Here is a 26003-nt window from a genome sequence, read left to right on the forward strand (position 1 = left end):
CGTATATATTTTGTTTTTGAGAAAGAAGTATTCCCAAGTACTTTTTCTTTCATCTATATTTACTAGATTCACAAGACACATACAACTTGAAATTAATCAATTCATAACATCTTTAATGGCAACTACTTTGTCTGCAACATGATCAGAATTGGCATGGATTTAAAGAAAATTGTCGTTTGATATTTTATCTGATATATATAGTTTCAAAATAGCAATCCAAGATGCTAATTTAGTTAGAAATCGAAAACAATCAAGTTCCACATCAATGAAAAATGAAAAGCAATTAAAGTACAAGTTTGCTAAAGTTCCTAAAATTCTCACTTGGCCTCTTCCAAAGATGCCTCAATTCGAAGAAGAACAAATCCCACAGCAACTCCAATGAGAACAAGGCCATTCATGATTGCAGCAATCCTAAATATCTCACCAACTGCACTGCAGGTTGAAGAGAGGACACCACCTCCCTTACCTTACCCCTTTGATGGAGCTTTCAGTGAGCTCATAACCTTTGCAAAAGATTGCTCAGTGCATACAGGTTGCCCTAGCGAGACCACATTGTTATGAGCTTTTAGCACACTAAAAGAATTCAATCCTGTAAGATAATTTACTTTAACGCTAGTTCTCCTCTTGGGATTGCCAACAGTGGCAGCAGCCAATGTGGGTGGAGATAATGTAGCTGAGGCTGTAGCCATTGCTATATTGCTATACAAGAAATGGAAGCTTTAGAACTTATGAACCAAAAGTTGACGAGAATAAACTTGGGCTTGATTTGCATTAGAGACAGATGATGAATAAGTTGCGGTAAGCATGAGTGGCTGGCAAGCAGATTAGATGAGCTTATGATCTAGGGAGAAAAGCTTTAAATGCTGGCCAGGAGAAACTTGAGATGCAGGGGATGCCAATGAAGACTGGCCACTAATCTAAAGACCCTTAACTTCGGCCTACCCACAATCCCCAAAACAATTGCTCTTATAAGTTTCTTCTTTTTAGCTCCAATATCTACCATATCAATTTTGTTCCATAATTCGGAATTTATCCAAATTAGAGTTTGGTCAAAGCGTATTTACCCATTTCCAATCCAATTTGAGTACGTTTACTTGGGTACGTACATAAAATATGGGTTTGATGAGTGATGGTATATCAACCCAAACCAAAGGTTTTCAAAATGAACTACAAAAGCCTGCAAGGAAAAAGTTACGAAGCTCTATATATCAGAGTCTTTTGCCAAATGAGCTTTCAGCTTATACGCCAAACTCTGAAGTGTTGGCTTGCCGTGATAATTAAACAGTTAAACTAAAAGCATCTTCATGTCTGATTTATGTTTACTTTTGGTTTTGCTTCTTCCTGCTAGGCTTCTGGGACTTGGCATGTTTCCTGTGACGGACACTGTGAACTTGTAGGAACTTCTTTTCTTGTCCCTTTTCAAGCAGAAATTCACGTACACAAGCGTCACGCTGATGACCCACTTTGTTTCGATTGCAGAAACTTCTCCATCCCGTTATGCATGTTCGACCATCCTTCCATTTAACAACCTTCCCAATACTTTCCCGCTTGTGTGGGTCAACAAACGTAATTTCCTCCTTGTCCTTTAGTGTCAGATCATAATCGCTCATTAAATCGAATGAAACATACTGAGACACACAAAGAATATAGCCAGAAGTAAGTAGCATTCTTGGCATTGGACACATGATATCGGAAAAATAAAATTTGACATAATGGAGAAGAATCTAAGAACCTAGTAGTAATCAATCCAATGCTAATCGCTTTAAGTAAACGTACAACAAATGCAAGGAAAATGTAGCCGGCGCAGAATGGAAGGTCCACAACTGTACATCCTACAAGGACTTGCTCAACTTAAAATGCGGTCAAAGGGTTTTGAGGTCAAGTTAATTTCTAGCAATTCCTCTATTGGAATTGAAAACATGAAAAAGAATGTAATCGACAATAGAGTCATTTAAATGTGTCTCAAGGAAATTTGCTTTCTGCCTTATGTATGAGAATAAATGACTAAAAGCAAGATAAAACAGAAAATATTGTTTATCTAACTATATGCAACAGTAAAAAAATTTCAACACTTATCAGGCAGAAGCTTTACATATATTCAGGACAGCTACAATTTACTTTTCTGCACTTCTGGTTTTATTGATTCTTCAAGTAGTGTACCGTCATATTCATATGAAATCCTCCAACCAGCTTTTATTCTCCGTTTAGTAACCCAAAAATAAAAAGGATTGTTCTCACCTTGTCATTGATGGCAGTAGTTATGTCTAACATGGTGGAGTAACTGAAGTTTGATTCGAGTATAAACGCCAACCCATAATAAAAACAAAAGAACAAAAATAACCACTGTAGTCTAATGGGAAAACGAAAAAAGGCTATAATCAAGTAACTTGCTACAAAATCAGAGCACAAATTCCTTGAGCAGCTGAGAGAGTAGGAGGAAATTCAGCTTTTTATTATATGATAAGGAGAAGAAGAATAAAAGATCCTACCAATTCGTTCTTCCTCCTTAGCCTTATCCTCGCCACAAAATAAGGATTCAAATTTTGGACATACTTTTCTGCAAAAAGCTCCTCATCTTCAACCTCCATAGAGGTAGTTCCTTCATCATTCATAGCAGCAAATTCCTCATGTGATACTAGTAAACAAAAGGGTTATGTTTTAGCACATAACAAACATGCATCATTATGAGTGAATGAATGGTTTGCACAATTTAGCATACACACACAGATGCACTCGCATACAAAAAATGTAGTCACCTTCGTTTCTTTTATTGTTCATTTTCTGGCCTCTTCTTTTATTTAAACTATCCAATACTTCTTCATTTTCCTCCTCTTCCACCAACTCCAGCTCACTGTCTTCTCCTTCTTTCTGATAGTCATCATCATTTTCTTCTTCCTCCAACTCCAGCTCACTATCTTCTCCTTCTTCCTGATAGTCCTCATCATTTTCTTCTTCCTCCAACTCCAGCTCACTATCTTCTCCTTCCTGAAAGTCATCATAATCATTTTCTTCTTCTGCTTCTTCCTCCAGCTCCATCTCACTATCTTCTCCTTCTTCCTGAAATTCTTCATCGTCGTCATCATCATCATAATCATCATCAGCTAGAACAATTCCCATTTCCTGCTCATCATAATCATCGTAAGCTAGAACAACTCCCATTTCCTGCTCATCCAACACTAGATGTGAAACACTCTTCTCACATCGATCTAATCCGAATACATTCACATCAAACACGAAACATCCAAAATAACTGAAAACTAAAATATCTTTATCCTTTATGGAATTTTCATCAATGAATTTTCTCTAACCCTTCTTAAAAAACATCTTGCCATCGCATTCATCCACCTCCACATGCCAGCATTGCCCTTTACAATTTCTAAAGGTGACTGTCACAGGCATCAGTTCTTATGATCACACAACAGCCGCAGATGGGATGAGCTACAGTTACAAAATGAAGCTAGATGTCAGGCATAAATCAAACTAAAAACTGTATAACATTTCCTTGCCTTCTTTTTTACTTATCACTACTGTGTGCTATAAGACACACCCACAAAAATAAGTTCGGGAAAACCAACCACTATTATCTTCTGACATGACTTACAAAATAGAATCCGATACACAATTGTAACACATATCCACTATATTTCGTCACATTGCTGAGCCCCTACGTTTATTACACATTCAACATTAGCGGTACATTATCAGTTAGTCACCACTAGTACTATGTAAAGGAGTAACATATCATAGCAATTCCAAACCCATCAAAGCAAATACCCTCTAAACGAAAAGAACTGAAAAAAAAAAAAAAAATGCCCTTTACTACAATCCTACCAGCTAAAATTGCAGTCAGCTTCAAACAACAAATTGATAATACGTATATATTTGACCCATGAACCAAAAGTGGTAAAACTTCAACCTTTTGAAGATGCACGAGTCAAATGCATAATGAAACAACCAAAACCCAGAAAATGTTCAAAGAAAGCAAGAAACTAAAGGTAAAGCTTGAAACAAAAAAACCAGATGACAATATTGGAAAGTCAACACTTTCCAATGGACAAAAACTAAAACTTTGAGAGGTTGCCATTCTTTGGAAGCTGTGTTTCAAGAGGTAAACCTTGAAGAAGTTCTTAGCTTGAAAATTGGACATTATTTCTCCACTGGAAGAGACAATACTAGGTAAACTCTGTTACACGAACTCGGCAGTTCAAGGTACCAATTTGGTGTTGAACATACGGACTCGGCTACTTCACATAAGCCAATCCAAAGACAACAAAAAAGAAAAAGGTAAAGATCATAGATGATGCCAGGAGCTTGCTGGTCCAACGGAGATTGTTGTGACTTGCAGTTGGATGAAACCCAAATCCTTCAGATTTGTCGTAGAAGAAACAGCTATGGGTCATGTGATTCTTCGATCAAAGTTTTGGGCACTCTGTTCAGTGTCTTTTGGGTATGTATGTGAGCTTCTTTAACTATGGGTCAGTAGAGGCCTAATTAATATGTATTAATTGGGCTTATCTACTTCCTAATAGACTATCCTATGGGCCGAAGCGAGATCCTAACCTTTAAACCGTTTTCAAACCACCCGTTTGTCCCTAAACAAACACAAAGGTAAACGATGGGCCTTTGAACGTCATTGAACACATGATATTTGGGTGCTTGACTTGACATGATCAATAGTGAAGTATGTATTTTTTAATTAACCAAACATTCTTAATAAATAAAAAAGAGATAAAACTTAAATCAAGTCTTTACGAAATTTTTTTAAAATATAATTTAATAAAAATTTTGATAAAAATATAAATTAATAAATTAGTAAAACTTAAGGTGAAAATCAATAATGTATGACAAAATATTTAAAATATTTTTTATAATTAAAATTTGATTCATATTTATTTATTGATAAAAATACTTTTAAGATTTTTATTAAAAATATCTATCTAACAAATAAATCAAATTTATTAAAAAATTTTCAAATATTATAAACTTTATCTATATATATAATAAAAAATTTTAAACTATTGATTTTGATTTCAAATTTTTATTTAATCATTTTGAATATAAATTTTCGTAAACTTTATAAAAAAAAAACCTTTTATCAAAATATTTTTCAAAAAAGAAATCGGAAATGAAAGAATCATATGCTTATAGAAATCGATTGTATTTTAACCAACAGATTATAGAAATTGTAAAAATTGAAATGTTGGCGATACAATCTTTACGTTTGATTTTTGAAAGACCAACTAAAAGGTTAATATTATATATATATATAATATTTTATTTGAGTTAAGTTATTTAACTAACACAAGACATAAATGTAAGTAATATATTAATAAAAAATCATAAATTTATAAATTTTATTAATTTACAAATAAAAGTATAAGAAAATAAAATACACTGAATAAATAATCACATCTAAAGTTGTAAGCGACATTATTTTAAGGAAATTTAAAAATTGAATCTGAATTAAATATTTTAATAATTTCTCTTTTCAAATTGACAGCCAATTAGTGGGTCAAAGAAAAATAACTTAAAATTTTTTGTTTATTAATGAAATTATAAATTAAAATTTAAAAGGTTAAATTAAGTTTTTTTTAATTCACGGTATTATAACTTAATATTTGTGAGAAATCAATTAATTTTAAACATTTGTGAATAATGATTAGGGGATAAAATAAATAGATAAATTTTAATATATTTTAATTTTTTAATATTTAATAAATATAATATATAAATATAAGACTGTAAAAGAAAGTTTTCAAAATCTCGGAGGCTAACTTGCCCACCGCCCCTGTGTACTACTGTGACTTGGCCCTCCATTGTTGGACTCACCCATTGCCCTTGGATACAACTGTCCCCTGGGCCCCCTGATTTGACTTACCCATCGCCCCTCGATGCAACTGTCCCTTATGCCCCCTGATTTAACTTACCCATCGCCCCTCGATACAACTGTCACTTGGTGGATAATATGAAAGCACGGTAGACAAGGAGTTCCAATAGTCTTGGCCATATTTAGTCTAGTGATTATTTTGTTAAATATTCATTTATAAAATAAAATAAAATAATTATTTAAGATATTTTTATATAAAATAATTTTTTATTTTTTATAATAAAAATATTTTTATATAATAAAAGAAATTATGATTATTGTATAAAAATTAATATACATAAATATTTTTAAATAAACAAATGAATTTAAATATAAAATATTTTAAAAATAAAAAATTTTCTAATATCATATTTAAAAAAAAAAAATTTTTAAATCTTGAATTTCGAAAATCAAACGTCCCCTTAACGTTAATTTGAGTTAGCCTACGCACGCAACAATGTATTGCTGGGCATTCTAAATGTGTAAATAATTCAACTGCTTTTCAACGAACACCGCTTGTCATTGTGAATTTGTTCATGATCCCACCAGACTCTGACTTTTTTACGGCTGTTATGCGACAGGGCGGATCAAAGTATTAACACTTTCTCATACTTTGTCCTGTTCTTTTTGAATTTACTAATCTATCAACACTCCTGTCTTTTCTTTCTGCTTTAATTACGTCCTCCACCTCCGAATCTTTTTCTCTTTCTGTAGTCCCTACCACTGATTCTTCAACAGTCTTGACATTTTTTCCGGCTTTGTCATGCATCACTGAATTTTTTTTTATTCGAAATAAATAAATTATTTAATTTTTAAATTAAAATAAAATATATCATATATGATAATTTAAAATAAATAATTATAAATTATATATTCAAAATAATTTTAATAAATAATTATTAATAAAAATAAAATTCAATATTTTTTTATAAAAAAAATCTTTAATCGATTAAACTAACACTAAATATTTCTATCTATACATGTAAGGAGAAATACCTGGTCCGACCAACTATGTCGATTACTTTCATAATCAATTAATATATTGCCAAAATAGTCAGCCACATCACAATCGTTTGGAGCAGCACACAGCCATAGCAAAAAGCTTTCATAAGAGTTAAAACAGCCTTGACTTTTCACCGAGTTTATCCTTATTTCGACCGCCATTCGATACTAATTTTTTTATATATAGCCCCAACAAATTCTCTTCTCCGTGCCCTTCATAGGTGAAGAAACCTCTCTTCTCCATAACTATGTCAAAAATAGAAGTATTTAGCAAGTCGCTTAGGCAAGCGGATATTGAGAACCAGTTGATCGTTCCCATCGCCTCTTTACAGCATTTAGGATTTGTGAATGGTCAAGAAAGTCATTATGTGGACTTATCAGTGAAAGATTCAACTGAAGTAGTGTGGAAGTTTCGTTGCTCAACTCGCTTGACTGGTAAGTATCGAAAACCTTATCTATCTTCGGGCTGGCGCAATTTTGTTCAGATGAAAGGACTTCGAATCGATGATAGGATTTATTTCTACAAAGAGGAGAATGAAGTTATTCAGTACAGAATTAGAGTTGAGAGATACATGTTTCACTTGATGGGAGAACCTATTTGGGTTGATGTAGTGTAAGTGCCACTGTTTGTTGTCTTCTCCCTATCTTACTACAATAAATGTTTGTTATAAAAGATCGTGTTTTTTCTTCTTTTTTTTTTTTTTTTGTTCTTTTACAATATTATGTCATTTTAGTAAGGTAAGGGGTTTCTTTTATGTTCTTTTACAATAAATGTTTAACAGGTGTGTTTAAAGTTGTTTGTTGTCTTCTCCCTATCTTACTACAATAAATGTTTGTTATAAAAGATCGCGTTTTTTCTTCTTTTTTTTTTTTTTTGTTCTTTTACAATATTATGTCATTTTAGTAAGGTAAGGGGTTTCTTTTATGTTCTTTTACAATAAATGTTTAACAGGTGTGTTTAAAGTTATATTTTGAAATTTCTATTTTTAAGTCTTCATTACCGTTTCAGAATTATTGCGGAGAGTATGATCTGTGATTTTTTTTTGTCTTTTTTTTCTAGTGTTTTTGGGTAAATTTTGTCTTTGTGGTTTAAATGAATGTGGATTTTTTTTTTCTTGTAACAATTAACAATAGCTAATAGCCAACCATTCAAGCCGGTACCTTTGTTGGATTATTAATTCACAAATATTCAAGCCGGTACATTTGTTGCATTTGGGGAATTGAAGGAGAGGCAGCTTGGACTGCTCTGGGCAGGGGCTCCACCACCATTTCTAACAATTGGACCATAACCGCCCATTAGAAATTCACCATGCGGCCAACTAGTAAACTTTTTTTCATTACTAATCACATGAATTAATTCTATATTTCCACAACTACAGAGTAGATCCCTTACACTAACAGAACAAATTCAATGTTTCAATGAATTAAGTAACTCAATTTATTTTTCACTTCAGAAACTTGTTATTTTTAATAAATTAGAATAACTTGAATCTTAATAACTCGAATATGAAATTTAATAGCTCCAAACCTCAAAAATTGAATTTACCACAGTACAAAATGAAGAGGACTTTGTAAAAATTAAAACAAGGAAAAGACGCTCAAATGCCATCCGAATCCAAATCACGTTCCATTTCCCAACCATAGCCACACGGGCCCCGCTTCATCTGCGTTCCTTTCCCGTAACCGTATCCACCAACCTGGCCCAATCTTGACCGTTGATATCACTTCTCTAGCCTATTTGTAACATCCATGCCTCTTCGCACATCCCTCACCACATCCCACTCTCCCCTTTTCTATCATCCCTTCGTTCCTCATCAAATGGTGTGTTATTTATCTTTACTTTTTCTCTTTTAGCCATGAATCTTTTAGTTGAGAAAACCTCTAGCCGCCGTGAGTACAAGGTCAAGGACATGTCTCCGGCTGACTTCGGTAATCTCGAGATTGAGTTGGCCGGAGTCAACAAGCCCGGTCTTATGGCTTGTAGACCCGAGTTCGGCCCACGTCGCCGCCGCCATAGCTCGTGACTCAGCTGCTATGTTCGCTTGGAAAGGTGAGACTCTCCAGGAATACTGGTGGTGTACTAAGAGAGCCCTTGATTGGGGTCCCTCTGGTGGACCTGATCTAATCGTTGATCATGGTGGGGATGCTACTTTATTGATCCATGAAGGTGTTAAAGCCGAGGAGGTTTATGAGAAAACTGGGCATTTCCCAGATCCGGCTTCTACTGATAACGCTGAGTTTCAGATTATTTGACGATAATTAGAGATGGGTTGCTAACAGATCGCAAGAAGTATACGAAGATGAGGGAGAGATTGGTTGGTGTTTCTGAGCAAACTACAACTGTAGTTAAGAGTCTTTATCAGTTGCAAGCTGATGGAACCTTGTTGTTCCCTGCTATTAATGTCAATTACTGTCAGCAAGAGCAAGGTATATTTCTTTCAGTCATTACTGCTACTTCAGTTTTTAACTTTTTCTACATTCTGGATCTGGTTTTTTTTTTTATGCAGATCTAATTAAAATGATTTCAAAAAGACATGTCTTATTTTGTAAATTTCTTCGAATCTGGTGTTTGCAGATCTAATAAGATCTTGATTAGATATTGGTTGAAGACAGATCCCAAGAAGTATACGAAGATTAAAGAGAGATTGGTTGGTGTTTTTGACGAAACTACAACTGGAGTTAAGAGGCTCTATCAGATGCAAGCTAATGGAACCTTGTTGTTCCCTTTTATTAATGTCGATGACTGTCACCAAGAGCAAGGTATATTTCTTTTAGTCATTGTTGCTGCTTCAGTTTTCAGCTTTTTTTACATCATGGATCTGGGGCTTTTTTTTTTTTTTTTATAATACAGATCTAATAAAAATGATTTCAAAAAGACAGGTCTTATTTTGTAAATTTCTCTGAATCTGGTGTTTGCTTGCTCTTTTTTTTTACTGTCGGTAGTATTTTGTTTTGATTTGTAAATTTGGTTGCTTGTGAACTTGTTCTTAGATCTTGATTATAAGATTTGCTGCATTGCAAAATGCTAACAGTCTCTTTGTTTAATTGAATTGTGGTTTTAATTGTCATTTCTGTATTATGATCTAATTGCTACTATGATTTGATCTTTTGAAACAGTTTGGTAACTTGTACGGGTGCCGTCAATCTCTTCCTGATGGTTTGATGACTGCCACCGATGTGATGATTGCCGGCAGGATTGCTGTTTTCTGTGGTTATGGTGATGTTGGCAAGGGCTGTGCTGCTGCCTTGAAGCAATCTGGCGCTCGTGTCATTGTGACTGAGATTGATCCCATCTGTGCCCTTCAGGTTCTTATCGAAGGACTTCAGATTCTGACTGTTGAGGATGTTGTCTCTGAGGCTGATATCTTTGTCACCGCAACTGACAATTTTTCTCCAAACTTAAGCAATTAATAGAAGAACTAATTTTCTCTACCAATTTAGTTTTGTTTTATTTTTATAAAGAATTAATTACACTTTTAATATCTAAACTTTGAAAAAAATATACAAAATAATATCTAAAGAAATAAAGTGTAATTAAAAGCAAGCCATTAATAGAAGAGCAAACTCTTTCTACCATTTTCTGGCAAAAGAAAAAAAAATCTCTTAACATTTAATTCTGTTTTACTTTTATAAATAATTTCACTTTGGCGGAAACCAACAAAAAGATTTACCATGTTTTGTTTTGAAATGGACAAATATGTTTACTAATAGTAGTATTTGGTAAGTAAAATTTTTAATAGTGACTTTTTTGGTGCTTTGTTTTTTTATTGCATCCTACCTGTTTGAGTGTTTTACCAACCAACTTTGCTACTAGCTAGATGTAAATGCTACGGCCAACCTTATCTATTTTCGGATTGGCTCAATTTTGTCCGCACGAAAGTCCTTAAAATCAATGATAGGATTCATTTCTACCTGGGGGAGAATGAAGCTGCCAAAGCTCAATACAGATTTAAAGTTGAGAGAAACATGATCCCCTGATGGGAGAAGCTATTTGGGTTGACGTAAAGCAAGTGCCTCCAATAAATTAGCAGCTTATTATGTTATTACTATGTTTTTTGCTTAAGTATTTGTTGGGTTAAAAGTAATGTTATTTCACATACGTTAAATATTAAGTTCTTTAATGATTTTATATTTAAGTTGATTTCCTTCATCTATTATCAATTAATATTAAATTTTGTTATATCATTCTTGACTGAACTCTTGTATTGTAAATCTTTTCAAATTAAAAAATTGTTTGTTGTTTTTACTTTTAAATAGTGTTATTTTACATCTTTAATATAATTTTTTTAATTATATATTTTTTTTTCAAGTTGCAATTATATGTTCAAGTTCAATGTTTTAATATATATTACCAATAGTTCAATAAATTGAAAGCCTTAATTGGCTCAGATGGTTTTTCATCTTTTGAAGTCTTGCCACAATTTTCATGAAAAACTTTTAATGTGTATCTTCCTATAGTATTACAATAATCAATAAAATTTGTTTCTTTAAGTTTGAGCAAAAAAAAAAAAAAAAGATAAAATAAATGAAAAACCCACCCTGATTTATATAATATATCTTTCATTCTTTGTAAAACAAGATACACATTATAAAATTAATTTGTCCGAAAGGTCAAAGCCATTTGTTAGATCGAAAGCAGCAGTTATGATTGAGAAATAGTATCATGAATGATCATGAGCCTGAAGTTTGAGATTCGAATTGTCAGCAGTAAGAAGTGGCTACAGTTTTAACTATAAAAAATAAAATAAATAAATAAAATGAAAGAATTATTAGCAGTCAAGGGCCGAACATTGTCCAAAAGACTCGAACCAAATTGAGATGTAGCCATTTTTTCTGTTAAAAACTTTAATAATTTATGATATAAAATAATCTATTTCATATAATTTTATTTTATTTTATATTTAAATTTATTTTTATATTTCAGTTAATTTAGTTTTTGAATAATATTAATAAAAATTAAAAAAATTAAATTATTTTTATTAATTAATTCGTTAATCGAATTGAATCGATTAAATCAAATTGATTCAGTTCAAATCTAATTACGTCAGCCTCTAGCTCGTCCATGAAAATGAACGGTGCTAATGTTGACTTGATTGCCGCAATTTAAGCTGCTTAGTCACAAGATCAATCGCTTGCGTAGTCAAGACAGCGTGAAGCAATCGCGGGTATGCCTGCATGCAGGGTACATGTACAAGCAAATGAAGGGTCTGACGATAACTATAAAATTGTAATAAGATAGAGATTAAACTACACTGCTATTGCTGGAAGTAGTCCGTTAGACAAAGAATTTGCTTGCTCGTTTCTATTTTTAAGTAATTTTAAGTACTGCTATTAATTTCAATCTTTACATATCTCATGAATTGATACTTTGAAAATTAAATAAATTTTATTGAAATTTTTTTTTTTTAAGTTTCATGGTTTATTTTGTCTTTTATAATTTTTTTCTTCACTATGATTATTATTTTAATTTTTTTATTTATTTCTTTAATTTAATTTAATTTTAGTTTGTATAAGAGGAAATGTGCTACGAATTAATTAAGAAGCTATTCATAACATTTCTAAGCTAATTGCAATATTATAATGTTACTATAATTATATTTACAATTGAATATCATGAGATCACATGTTATGCGAGAGCTTATAAACGGCTGAAAATTGTTGTGTGAGTAGGCCCAACTGAATTCAAAACAATGTTGAAAGATTAGACTTTAGGTAATCCCTATAGTGAAAGCTTGGCGAGTCAATTTCTTAATTTTCTAAGTTTATAGACAAGTTCTTCAGATAACTCAATTTTTATAGCATATTAAATGAAGAAGGTTAACCACTGCTACAATAAATTATAAAGCTTGTCCATTCATAATTGTATTTATTGCTTCTCTTTTGTATATAAAAATAATATTTTTGTTAAAAAAAAAAAAAAGTCATAAGGGAAAGAGTTGCAGGTTCTAAATTTTAGATTTTTTACATATTATTTTTTTAAAAAATAATTATATGACTTAATTAAATTTAATAACAAACAAAAATTTTAATTCAAGCTCGAAATACAATGAATTGAAACTCTCCATAATTATCAAACGACCCTAGCTACCAATGGAAGTTCCAAAGCAACATATCTAACTGAAAAATATATAGTTTCTATTTACAATTTAATGTAAAACAATAACAATTATTTCTTCGAAAAATGCATCCTTCGAACTGATGCCAAACAAGTACCATCTATCAGCCTCATCGTCATGATAAAGAAAATTTTGAAGAAAAATGTTAAAAGGACCATAAAACGTCGGGGCTTGACAAACACACACATATAATTCTTGGGGTGAACCAGTGGCCCGTATTCGGTGTTCCTCATAGTTCATATATGGTTTTGCCAAACCCAAATTGGTTATGGGACTCAGGATATGAAACCCATCCAATGGTGGGTTGATATTCGACGAGTAGGCTTGAGTTAGATATAGGCTTCAGGCTTGTAATCAGAAACTGGACAGGAGGCTGTGGCCTTGCAACCCAGACAATCAAAATTGTAAGGCTCAAACATAACTGGCACCTTTTAGATATGTGATCAAAAGTAATTCAAACTAGAGACTTGATTTTATAGCAGTCCAGGGCTCCAGGCCCCATAATATAATTCGGTCCTCGTTCATGACGTACTTAGTGAATAAACCCTTAAGGGACACGGCTGCATCCACAAGCCATATAAGCTTTTCCCTTGCGAGCACCCGATATGGCTATTGCGCTCCTTCGTGCATGCATAAATACAAGACATCTTTGTCGTGCATGTAGTATGGATTGAAGGTGTCGTGGACATGTTTCACGATTGCTAACCCTGGGAGAAGTTTCTTCAACACTTCCATTCTCTCATTTAATTAACTTAAAATTTGATATCCGACCCTGATTGGCATAGCACAATCGAAACAAGCTAGATTTCCATGTTATATGTTCTAGGAGAAGCATTTGAATCTACCAGCTACATGGCCTCGATTCAACCAAATTTGAGGTTGCATGGCTGCAGCTTAGTAAAACAAGAAGGGTAAATTTTAGAATGTCTTTAATTAAACTCTAGAGGAAAGTGGGATACAGGTTTTCGTTTGTCGTTTGTTTCAGAGATGATGTGATAATCACACAAAAAGATGTGTATACAAAGTATAATGCAGAAAGATCCAACGCAAAAGATAACATCTTACTTACCATTACTTATTTCAGGACACGTCTGAACTTAACCATACAAACCTGTCAATCATCCAGCTTAATCACCTTCCAACTGGCGATTCCCATGATGCAATTCTCATCAAATCTAAGAGCCGTTTCACTTGCTTAGCTATCACATAACCCGTGCTGATTATCACCTCTCTCACTGTCTCAGACAATCACAAATGGAAGGAGAAACAAGCAAGGGTTAGATCAAAGTTGCAGTCACCTTTACCACATGGAAGGAGAAACGCTGAAAAAATGGTGCCCTTCACCACAATCCTACCAGCTAAAATTGCTGTCAGCTTTTCCAAAAGCTTAAATACAACAAATCGATAATACGTATATATTACACCCATGAAGCAGAAGTGGTAAAACTTCAACCTTTTGGAGATGCACAAGTCAAGTGCATAATGAAACAAGCAAAACCCAGAAATGTTAAAAGAAAGCAAGAAACTAAACAAGGTAATAAAGCTTAAAAAAAATAAAAAACAGATGACAATATTGGAAAGTCAATACTTTCCAATAGGCAAAATCTACAACTTTGAGAGAGTTACCGTTCTTTGGAAGCTGTGTTCCAAGAGGTAAACCTTTAAGAAGTTCTTAGCTGGAAAATTGGACGTTATTTCTCCACAGGAAGAGACAATACTAGGTAAGCTCTTTTACACGAACTCGGCAGTTTAAGGTACCAATTCGGTGTTGAACATACGGACTCGGCAACTTCACATGAGTCGATCCAAAGATAACAAAAAAAAAAAAGTAAAGATCAGAGATGAAGCCAGGACACTGCTGGTCCAAGGGAGATTGTTGTCTTGCTGGAGGACTTGCGGTTGGATGAAACCCAAATCCTGTAGATAAAACAGCTTATCGATCATGTGATTCTTCGATCAAAGTTTTGGGTTTTACTCCGTTCAGTGTCTTTTGGTATCTATGTGAGCTTCTTTAATTATGGGTCAGTGTAGGCCCAAGTAGTATGTAGAGATTGGGCCTATCTGTTTTCTAAAAGACCAGTCTATGGGCTAAAGCAAGATCTCAACCTTTAAAATGTTTTCGAACCACCCATTTGTCCCTAAAACAAGCACAAGCGCAAACGATGGCCTTTGAACTTCATTGAACACGTGATTTTTGGGTGCTTGACATGATCAATAGTGTATTATGTATTCTTTAATTAACCAAACATCCTTAATAAAAATCAAAAGACAAAACTTAAATCAAGTCTTTTAAGTTTTGTGAAATTTTTTAAAATTACAATTTAATAAAAATTTAAATTAATAGATTAATAGAGTTTAATGTAAAAATTAATAATATATAAAAAAATATTTAAAATATTATTTATAATTAAAATTTGATTGATATTTATTCAATAATAAAAATACTATTAAAATTTTTACTAAAAATATTTATCTAAAAAATAAAACAAAATTTATTAAAAAATTTTCAAATATTGTAAACTTGATATATATATATATATGTAATAAAATTTTTCAATCTATTTATTTTAATTTTTAATTTTAATTTAATTATTTTTTATAAAAATTTTTCATGAGCTTTATAAAAAAAATTCATCAAAATATTTTTCAAAAAATAATTGGGAAATGAAAGAATCATATGTATCCAGAAGTCGATGTTGTCTAACTAACTGGCTATAGATACTGCAGAAACCGAATGTTGGCAGTACAACCGTCAATTGGTGGATAATATGAACTCAGGGAAACAATCATACGTATCTAGAAGCGGAGACGGATTCAAAATTTATATTTAATGAGGATAAATTATTAGGTAATATTTATTTTCAAATTATTATAATTTAAAAGGATTTTTATTAAAATAAATGTCAAATATTTTTAAAAATATTTAAAAATATAAAATAATAAAAATATTTTTAAAAATTTATAAAACATTAAAAAAATTATTTTTATATAAAAATTAGATTTTAAAAAATCACATTTATTTGTCTTAATTATGTCACGTTAAAAAAAATATTAACACTTATATACCTAAACATAAATATAACAATTGAATAAATTAAAGATTTCAATATATATATAAATATATTTATTAAATAAATTAATTACATCATATGATTAATAAATTTATCAAATAAGTTAAATTAAACATAATATGATATAACATGTTCTGTAACCCATTAAAAAATCATTCTAACAATATCAATAAATATAATAAAAAGATAAATTTTATATCTATATTTTGAATCATTAATTTATTTAATTTTTTTATTTTGTTAATATATTCATATATATTTTAATATTATAAAAGATCCATGCTTAATTTTTTTTGTTACATTTAGTAAGGGTAAAAAATAAAAAATAAAAAATAAAGTTTATTTCTAATAATCTTACTTATTATTTTAAAATTTTAATGAAAACAAAATAAAAAAAAATCATTTATATTTAAAATTTTTTATTATAAAAAATACTCAAAATTCAAGATTTTAATGTGTGGCAGATGCCCCACTGCTCTCATTCTAAATCCGTCTCCGAATGACTCAGCGGTGAGTGTGGTCCCTGATGCTGGAAATTTTGCCAATGTCAACAATGTTCTGTTAGTAGATTCTTACGCCCTTTTTGTTATCAGTGGTTCTGCTTTGAAGTACTAAATATTTTTAATTTATTGGTGATTATTTGTTTAAATTATTTTAAATATACTATTTATAGTTATATATTTTAAATTATAAGATATAATATATTTTATTTTAATTTAAAAGATTAAATAATTTATTTATCTAAAATTTTTTTATATAAAAAAAAATCTTAATCAATGTGGGTCCTTTCCACGACGATGCATTTTTAACTTGTCAAACTAGATTACTCGTTATTCAACTAGATTACTCATTATCCAAAGATTTTGTTTTGGTAAGCTTTATCCAAAGATTTTCTCCTAGATAAGGTTGTCAAACTACTAGGTTGGATTTGAAATTAAAAATTAACACAACACAATAAAAAAGTTTTATCCTTTTGAACATTCTAGAGGTTTTCATAATTAGATTTGAATTGAATTAATTGAATTTAATTAATTGGTTAATTAATAAAAATAATTTAAATTTTTTAAATTTTTGATTAATTTAATTTAAAAATTAAATTGATTGAAATATGAAAAATTAAATTAAAATAAATAATATATGATATAAATCATTTTATATCATAAACTGTTAAAGTGTCTTTTGGACAGTGTTACACCCGTGACTGCTAATAATTCTTTCTTTCTATTTTCTTTTTTAATACTTAAAACTGTAACCACTTCTTACCACTGACGGCTTGAATTTTAGGGCTCAATATCATTCATGCTACTGTTTCTCAATCATAACCTATGCTTTGCTTTTCGATGTAAGAAGTAGCTTTCGCTTTATTGATAAATTAATTTTATAATGTGAATCTCGTTTTACAAAAAATGAAATATATATTATATATAAATCTAATAATTTTTGTATTTATATTTTATAAAATATTAAAATTTATGTATTTATATTTTATTTTATATAAAAATTATATATTATAATTCATATTAATATAAAAATATAAAATATATTTTTTATTTTATTAAATTTAAATATAATTATTGTTAAAATTTTAACATTTGTTATTTTTATATTTTATATTTATTTTATATTTATATTATGTTATTGTATCATATTTTAAATTATCAGATTTAATTATATAAATTAAGATGAAATTTTCATTTATTTTGTCTTTATAATTTTTTTTTGCTCAAACTTAAAGAAACAAATTTTATTGATTTTTGTAATACTATAGGGAGATACACATAAAAAGTTTTTTATGAAAATTGTGGCAAGACTTCAAACATTGGTAATATTAAAACATTGAACTTGAACATATAATTACAACTTGTAAAAATATATATAATTAAAAAAATTATATTAAAGATGTAAAATAACACTATTTAAAAGTAAAAACAACAAATAAAATTTTAATTTAAAAAGATTTACAATACAAGAGTTTAGTCAAAAATAATATAATAAAATTTAAACCAATCGATAATAAATAAAAAATAAATTTAAATATAAATAGATGAAAAACATAATCATAACATAACAAGCCGCTAATTTATTTGCTTGGTCCCATCAGGGAACATGTTTCTTTCAATTTTAATTATGGTTGAGCAGATTTCTTTTTTTACAGAGTCAGCAAAACGTTTGCTTCGGTGTAGCAGAAGTCGCTGTACTTTCAACCCTAATGTAGTTGTCAGCACTGTCACTTCATAGATCAGGGACCACGCCCACCAAAAAATATGGACAAAGGCTTTCCCAAAAATTGTTCACTTTTTCGAATGTTTATTCTCACCAAATCACTGCCGTGAATCACCCGGTACATGAATCACCCGACATGAACACAAAGTTGGCTAACAAATTAATGCGATCCACATCAGCCCTAAATCTTTCTATATAAGGAAGTATTACATTGCCTTAACACAATCTCTTCCCCGAGCCTTTCATAATTAAAGAAACTCTCTTCTCCATAACTGTGACAATAATGGAATTGTTTAGCAAGTTGCTTACGGAGACTGACATTGGGAAACAGTTGATCATCCCCACCGCATCTTTAAAGCATTTAAGGTTTGCGAATGGTCGAGAAGCTCATTACGTGGATTTGTTGGTGAAAGATTCAATTGAAGTAGTGTGGATGTTTCGTTGCTCAACTCGCTTGATTGGTAAATATCCAAAACCTTATCTATCTTCAGGTTGGCTCAATTTTGTTCGAATGAAAGGTCTTCGAATCGATGATAGGATTTATTTCTACAAAGAGGAAAATAAAGCTATCGAACCTCAGTTCAGACTTAAAGTTGAGAGATACATTCGCTTGATGGGGCAATCTATGTGGGCTAAGGTAGTTTAAGTGCCACTGTTGTTTTCTCCCTATATTACCTGCATTTACCACATTAATAAATGTTTGCTGAGAGTGGGCCGATGGCTCATCCAACCTGTAAATTAATAAACAAATGCTCTTTCTCTCTACTCTTTTTCTTAGGAAAAATCTTGATGGGCTCATGTGACTTTCGTAGTAGATTACATATATCCACAAAGATTTTGATTATTTTTATTTGAAAAAGGAATTAATTCAAACTCATATCTTTAAACATGAAATATATGAAAATGAAAAAGAAAATGTAGGGATGCAAAAGGTTGATTACCTTGAGCATGATTTTTAAGACCGATACGTGGCCAATCAATCAGCAGCACGTCAAACCTCCCAAAATGTCGTCAACTGATTGGTTCCAACACTTTGACTAAGTTGAGATGAGGGGAGAGGGGAAGTTGGAACCAGTAGCCAATTCCTATTGTTGAGTTATTTTTGTATTATTTTTTATCGTATTTTAAATTAATAAATTTACTAAAATTCGATTTAAAAATAAAAATAACCCTATTAAATCGAACCAATCGAAACTCGCAAACAAGAAGTTTGGATTGAGCACTGCACACGCGTCCTGCTTCATCTTGCGTCCCTTACGCGTAACCCAGATCCACCAACCTCGCCCCAATCTTGACCGTTGATTTCACTTCTCTAGCCGATTTATAACATCCATATCTGTCCTCACATCCCTTGCCACTTCCAACTCTCTGCTTTTCTCTCATCACTTCGTTCCTCTCATCAAATTGAGAGGGTGTTATTTATCTTTACTTTTTATCTTTTAGCCATGGCTCTTTTAGTGGAGAAAACCTCTAGCGGCCATGTCTCAGACTGACTTCGGTCGTCTCGAGATTGAGTTGGCCGGAGTCGAAATGCCCGGTCTCATGGCTTGTAGAGCCGAGTTCGGCCCACGCCGCCGCCGCCATAGCTCGTGACTCACGCTGCTGTGTTCGCCTGGAAAGGTGAGACTCTCCAGGAATACTGGTGGTATACTGAGAGAGCCCTTGATTGGGGTCCCTCTGCTGGACCTGATCTAATCGTTGATGATGGTGGAGATGCTACTTTATTGATCCATGAAGGTGTTAAAGCCGAGGAGGTTATGAGAAAACTGGGCAGCTCCCAGATCCGGCTTCTACTGATAACGCTAAGTTTCAGATTATTTGACGATAATTAGAGATGGGTTGAAAACAGATCCCAAGAAGAATACGAAGATGAAGGAGAGATTGGTTGGTGTTTCTGAGCAAACTACAACAGGAGTTAAGAGGCTTTATCAGTTGCGAGCTAATGGAACCTTCTTGTTCCCTGCTATTAATGTCAATTACTGTCACCAAGAGCAAGGTATTTTTCTTTTAGTCATTATTGCTACTTCAGTTTTCAACTTTTTTTTTTACATCATTGATCTTGGTTTTTTTTTTTTATGCAGATCTAATAAAAATGATTTCAAAAAGACTTGTCTTATTTTGTAAATTTCTTCGAATCTGGTGTTTGCTGATCTATTAAGATCTTGATTAGATATGGGTTGAAGAGAGATAGTATACGCAGATGAAGGAGAGATTGGTTGGTGTTTATGAGGAAACTACAACTGGAGTTAAGAGGCTTTATCAGATGCAAGCTAATGGAACCTTGTTATTCCCTGCTATTAATGTCAATGACCGTCACCAAGAGCAAGGTATATTTCTTTTAGTCATTATTGCTACTTCAGTTTTCAACTTTTTTTTACATCATTGATTTGGGTTTTTTTTTCCCTAATTTTTTTTTTATGTAGATCTAATAAAAATGATTTCAAAAAGACATGTCCTATTTTGTAAATATCTTCGAATCTGGTGTTTGCTTGCACTGTTTTTTACTGTCAGTAGTATTTTGTTTTGATTTGCAAATTTGGTTGCTTGTGAACTTGTTCGTAGATATTTTTTATTATAAGATTTGTTGCATTGCAAACAGTCTCTTTGTTTCATTGAATTGTGGTTTTAATTGTCATTTCTATATTGTGATCTAATTGCTGCTATGATTTTGATCTTTTGAAACAGTTTGGTAACCTGTATAGGTGCCGTCCCTCTCTTCCTGATGGTTTGATGACAGCCACCGATGTGATGATTGCTGGCAAGATTGCTGTTGTCTGTGGTTATGGTGATGTTGGCAAGGGTTGTTTTGCTGCCTCGAAACAAGCTGGCGCTTGTGTCATTGTGACTGAGATTGATACCATCTTGTGCCCTTCAGGCTTTTATGGAATGACTTCAGGTTCTGACTCTTGAGGATGTTGTCTCTGAGGCTGATATCTTTGCCACCACAACTGGTAACAAAGGACATCATCATGGTTGATCACATGAGGAAGATGAAGAACAATGCCATTGTTTGCAACATTGGTCGCTTCGACAATGAACTTGACGTGTTAGGTCTTGAGAACTATCCCGGTGCAAGCGCATCACTATCAAGACTCAAACTGATAGGTGGGTCTTGCCTGAAACCAACTCAGGCATCATTGTTTTTTCTGAGGGGGTCTCATGAACTTGGGCTGTGTCACTGGCCACCCTTGCTTCGTGATGTCCTGCTCATTCGCAAACCTCGTGATTGCCCAGCTTGAGCTGTGAAGGAGAAGGCAACCGGCAAGTATGAGAATATGTTTTGCCCAAGCACCTTTGATGAGAAGTTTGTTGCTCGTCACCTGGGGAAACTCACCAAACTCAACTAGGATCAAGCTGATTATATTAGCGTGCCCTTCGAGTGTCCTTACGAGCCTCCTCGCTACAGGTACTGAGGAGAGAGTTTGACGAGAAAAATAATACATTTCTGATGGATGGATTGTTTCTTTTTTCTACAATTTATTCATAATTTGAGGTTAAATTATTAGGTTTTGATTTTAGTCGGAGTTTTGGGGGTTGGGCTGGGGGGAAGAATAGGATTGGTCTCTTCTTGAAGAAGACCAGATGGGTTTGAATAAGGTGTTGGGGTTGTGTGGTAGATGATATTAATATTGCCATTTATGCTGTCAAGTTTTGCGCTAAAGGTTTTTGGGTTTTATCTTTTGGAGATTTGTTTACTTAGCACTTAAGGAATTTGAGGAAAATTTATTTATTTCTTTTCTTTCGATAGATTTAAACTTAAGCAATTAATGGAAGAACAAATTTTCTAGTTTTGTTTTATTTTTATAAAGAATTAATTACACTTTTAATATCTGAACTTTGAAAAAAATATACAAAATAATATCTAAAGAAATAGTGTAATTAAACTTAACCCATTAATAGAAGAGCGAACTCTTTCTAGCATTTTCTGGCAAAAAAAAAAAAAAACAATTCTCTTAACATTTAATTCTGTTTTACTTTTATAAATGATGTCACTTTGGTGGAAACCAGCAAAAAGTTTATCTGGTTATTTAATTTACCATGTTTTGTTTTGAAATGGATAAATTATGTTTACTAATAGTAGTATTTAGTAGGTGTAATTTTTAATAGTGAATTTTTTGGTGCCTTTTTTTTTTATTGAATCCTACCTGTTTGAGTGTTTTACTTTGCTACTAGCTAGATGTATATGCGCTTAGATATATAGTATAGGAAATTTCTTGGTGGAAAAGTACCTTTTGACATGAGATTAGGTTAGTTTTGGGCCAAAAGGTGTTGGTGGTAGGCTTTTCTTTTTGGATATGAGATATTTCCATGGTTTCGGTTGGTGGCTGGCTCACATATTTTCTCCAATTTTGTTCATAATTCATCTCGCCCTTCGGCCAAATAATGATGTGTGAAACCCATCCAATTATTAAATTTCCCAAATGAAACGTGTCAAATCACATAAAATCTTAACCTCATGGCAAAAGCAAAAATTTGTCATCTGTATATATTATAACTAGTAGATTCATGGATTTATCGCTAAACTTGAAATAAAAGGGAGTCATCATCAATTTTTTTTATTAAGTGTGATTGGTCACCTGATTAAAATTATCATGCAAAACAAAGATTAGATTCGGAAGTCAATTACGTTTGGAGAAAGTTGTAGCATTCCCATAGCACCTATCCAAGGATGGCACCGGTTTTGATTTCGAATTATTCAAGCCTTGAATTATTATCGTCTGCCAAAATTTTATACTTCTCTTTTTTTCTTTTTTTTTTTCCTTTTTTTTTTTTTTACAGTTTATATTTTATGCCTTTTTCTCATTCATATCTATTTTTTTCCTACGATCGGGTAGGGTCGAAACACAGGTCTGCGGGCAGATCCTCGGATCGATGTGCGGATCCTAGCTTAGCAAAACAGTATCATTTTAGAGCCGTATAAAAGGTCATTTTTAGCATTTTTCTTAGAAGTCCTTCTACTCTTTCTCTCTCTAGTCCGAGAAGCTTTGCCTTCTCTCTAGGATCTCTCATCGAAAACTTTAAACGGAGCCAAAAAAACTCACTGGTTTCTAGAAAAGTTATCGAAAAATTCAACAAAAAACTAAAAAATCCACCGATTTTTGAAAAACCAATCAGATCTTGAAAATTTCATCGAAATTTGGTAGGAAACTTCAACTTTTGCCAAAAAATTCAATCAAAAAATTCAAATGTTTTTCAAAAACCTAGAAATCCTAAAAAAATTTCAAAAAAAAAAATCCAAAAAATTCTTAAAAAATTTATGGATCTTCCTAAAACTTCCCAAAACCCTCTATTACCCTGAAATTATTTCTAGAATCCCAGAATCATTCCAGAACTCCAAATTAACCCCTATCCCAATTCTCGAATCCCATAACCCTCTTTCTGCTAGAATTTCTCAAAATTTCCCTGAAGTTTTTTTTTTCTTTCTTTTTTTCCTCCCATTTCGTGTGTCTTTTGTGTCAAAAATTAGTCCAATTTACAGGTGTTCTTGGGGTGAAATTTAAGAAACTAGCAGAATTAATCCCAGGCTTGATTCTTGAGATTACATTATGTTCAAGATTTAATTCTAAGATTTCAGTAGTCCAATTTGATTATGTGTTGATCTCCGAGAATTTTGTGATTCTGATTCATATGTGGATTGATCGCAAATGGAAACTGATGAAGGAAACAAAGAAAAAAAGAAAGAAAGAAAATAATAATAAAACACATCATTTTGGACCAATAGGGGCCTTAATGGGCCTAACCCATATGGGCTTACTAGAAATGGGCCTGATCAGGCCCAATTCTGAAAATAGATTTAGCTAAACCCAAACCAAGATGGACCCAATTAAGCACGGGCTAGAATGGATCCAATGAGGTTTGGACTAGAATAGGCCCAATTGAGCCTAGATCAAAATAGGCCTAATTGGGCCCGAACTAAAATGGGTGCCTACAGCTAGGGGTGTAATCGAACCGAGTCGAGTCGATACAGTGAGAAGCTTGAGCTCGAGCTTTACTCATAACTCGAGACTCGATACTTGACTCGAGCTCGATCGAGTTTTATTTTTCAAGCTCGAGCTTGATTCGTGATTGAATTCGAGCTACTCGAGCTCGCTCGATTAAGTTTGATTAATATGTAAAAATAAACTTGATTCGTATACTCGACAAGAATTTGATTATTTATGCTCGAACTCGAACTCGGACTCGAAATATTTTATTAATTAAAATAATAAAAATATATTTAAATATAAAAGCTCGATTAGGCTCGCGAGCTACTCGAGTTGGATATAAGAATACTCGAATTTGGTTCGATCGATAAGTCGAGCTACTTGAGCTCGAGCTCGACTCGATAATAATCGAATCGAATTTGAGTAGCTTACGAGTACTAATGTATCATTTACACCCCTACTACAGCTACCCATCTTTGCACATCTTTGTTAGCCAATGATGTTGCAAAGACCTAGGCACCCAACATAGACCAAAATTTGAAAGCTGACCTTGACTGATCCAAGGTCAGGAAACCGGAATGAAATTACAAGTTATAATAAAAAGACCAGGGTCGAGCCAAGGTTAAAATAAATGATTAGGATGAAACCACAAATCATGTGACTGAGATAAAATCACGAATCATGTGATCGAGATGAAACCACGAGTCAAAATATGATAAACAAGACCAAGTCGATGTCGAAAATAGATGATCGAGATAAAATCATGAATCATGTGATTCAGATGAAATCACGAGTCAAAATATGATGATCAAGATCGAGTCGAGGTCGAAAATAAAATCACGAATCATGTGACTAAGATGAAACCTCGAATCATATGACCGAGATGAAACCGTGAGTCAAAATATGATGATCAAGATCGAGTCGAGGTAAAAAATAGATGATCGAGATAAAACCACGAATCATGTGATTGGGATGAAACCACGAGTCAAAATATGACGACCAAGATTGAGTCGAAGTTGAAAATAGATAATCGAGATGAAATCATAAATCATGTGATCGAAACGAAACCACAAGTCAAAACATGAAGACCAAGACCAAGTCGAGGTCAAAAATAAATGATCCATGTGATCGGGATAAAATCATGAGTCAAAATATGGCGATCAAGATCGAATCGAGGTCAAAAATGAATGATCGAGAAGAAACTACGAATCATATGATCGGGATAAAATCATGAGTCAAAATATGATGACCAAGATCGAACGAGATCGAAAATAGATGATTAGGATGAAACCACGAATCATGTGACCGGAATGAAACCACAAGTCAAAATATGACGACCAAGATCGAGTCGAGTTCAAAAATAAATGATCAGGATGAAACTACAATCATGTGATCGAAATAAAATCACGAGTCAAAATATGGTGACTAAGATCGAGTCGAGGTTGAAAATAGATGATCGAGATGAAACACGAATCATATGGTTGAGACGAAACCACGAGTCAAAATATGACGATCAAGATCGAGTCGAGGTTAAAAATAGATAATCGGGATGAAACCACGAATCATGTGATCGGGATGAAATCACAAGTTAAAATATAATGATCAAGATCAAGTCGAGGTCAAAAATAAATGATCGAGATGAAACCACAAGTCAAAATATGATGACCAATACTGAGTCGAGGTAAAAAATAAATGATCGGGATGAAACACGAATCATGTGAAATGGTTAGGATTGGGCCAAGGTTAAGAAAGTGAGATAATGCAAATGTATGCCTTATCTAAGATGGAAATGAATCATTAA

General features: G+C 32.5%; 2 protein-coding genes and 3 pseudogenes across 3 annotated transcripts; 3 read left to right on the forward strand and 2 right to left on the reverse strand.

The window, feature by feature from the left end:
* Positions 1 to 180: 180 nt before the first annotated feature.
* On the reverse strand, positions 181 to 811 carry LOC149518975 (uncharacterized; annotated as a pseudogene).
* A 292-nt stretch (positions 812 to 1103) lies between these two features.
* On the reverse strand, positions 1104 to 4378 carry LOC149518976 (uncharacterized). Its single transcript, XM_089761362.1, has 4 exons — positions 4115 to 4378; positions 2757 to 3438; positions 2490 to 2635; positions 1104 to 1628 (listed from the first exon to the last, which is right to left on the reverse strand). Exons 2-4 carry the CDS (start codon positions 3157 to 3159, stop codon positions 1320 to 1322), a joined length of 858 nt encoding a protein of 285 aa, XP_089617488.1. The 5' UTR covers positions 3160 to 3438; positions 4115 to 4378; the 3' UTR covers positions 1104 to 1319.
* Positions 4379 to 7030: 2652 nt separating this feature from the next.
* On the forward strand, positions 7031 to 7611 carry LOC149518977 (uncharacterized). The gene has a single exon (XM_089761363.1). It carries the CDS (start codon positions 7117 to 7119, stop codon positions 7483 to 7485), a length of 369 nt encoding a protein of 122 aa, XP_089617489.1. The 5' UTR covers positions 7031 to 7116; the 3' UTR covers positions 7486 to 7611.
* A 1023-nt stretch (positions 7612 to 8634) lies between these two features.
* Positions 8635 to 10304, forward strand: LOC111283028 (adenosylhomocysteinase-like; annotated as a pseudogene). The gene is made up of 3 exons (XR_016342426.1): positions 8635 to 9137; positions 9465 to 9628; positions 9986 to 10304. The product of XR_016342426.1 is annotated as an adenosylhomocysteinase-like (transcript).
* Positions 10305 to 19631: 9327 nt separating this feature from the next.
* On the forward strand, positions 19632 to 21796 carry LOC111281962 (adenosylhomocysteinase-like; annotated as a pseudogene).
* The last annotated feature ends 4207 nt before the right edge of the window (positions 21797 to 26003 follow it).

This window comes from Durio zibethinus, chromosome 5 (genome assembly GCF_047325235.1).
Source record: "Durio zibethinus cultivar Kanyao isolate XHJ-2024 chromosome 5, ASM4732523v1, whole genome shotgun sequence".
NCBI lineage: Eukaryota > Viridiplantae > Streptophyta > Magnoliopsida > Malvales > Malvaceae > Durio > Durio zibethinus.

Excerpts from the sequence above, each read along its gene's own strand:
- LOC149518977 (XM_089761363.1), top strand. The coding sequence starts at position 7,117 with ATGTCAAAAATAGAAGTATTTAGCAAGTCGCTTAGGCAAGCGGATATT.
- LOC149518976 (XM_089761362.1), bottom strand. The coding sequence starts at position 3,159 with ATGGGAGTTGTTCTAGCTTACGATGATTATGATGAGCAGGAAATGGGA. Across the intron at positions 2,636-2,756 it reads GAACAATAAAAGAAACGAAG|TATCACATGAGGAATTTGCT; the intron begins GTGACTACATTT and ends TTTGTTTACTAG. Across the intron at positions 1,629-2,489 it reads TAAGGAGGAAGAACGAATTG|TATGTTTCATTCGATTTAAT; the intron begins GTAGGATCTTTT and ends TGTGTGTCTCAG.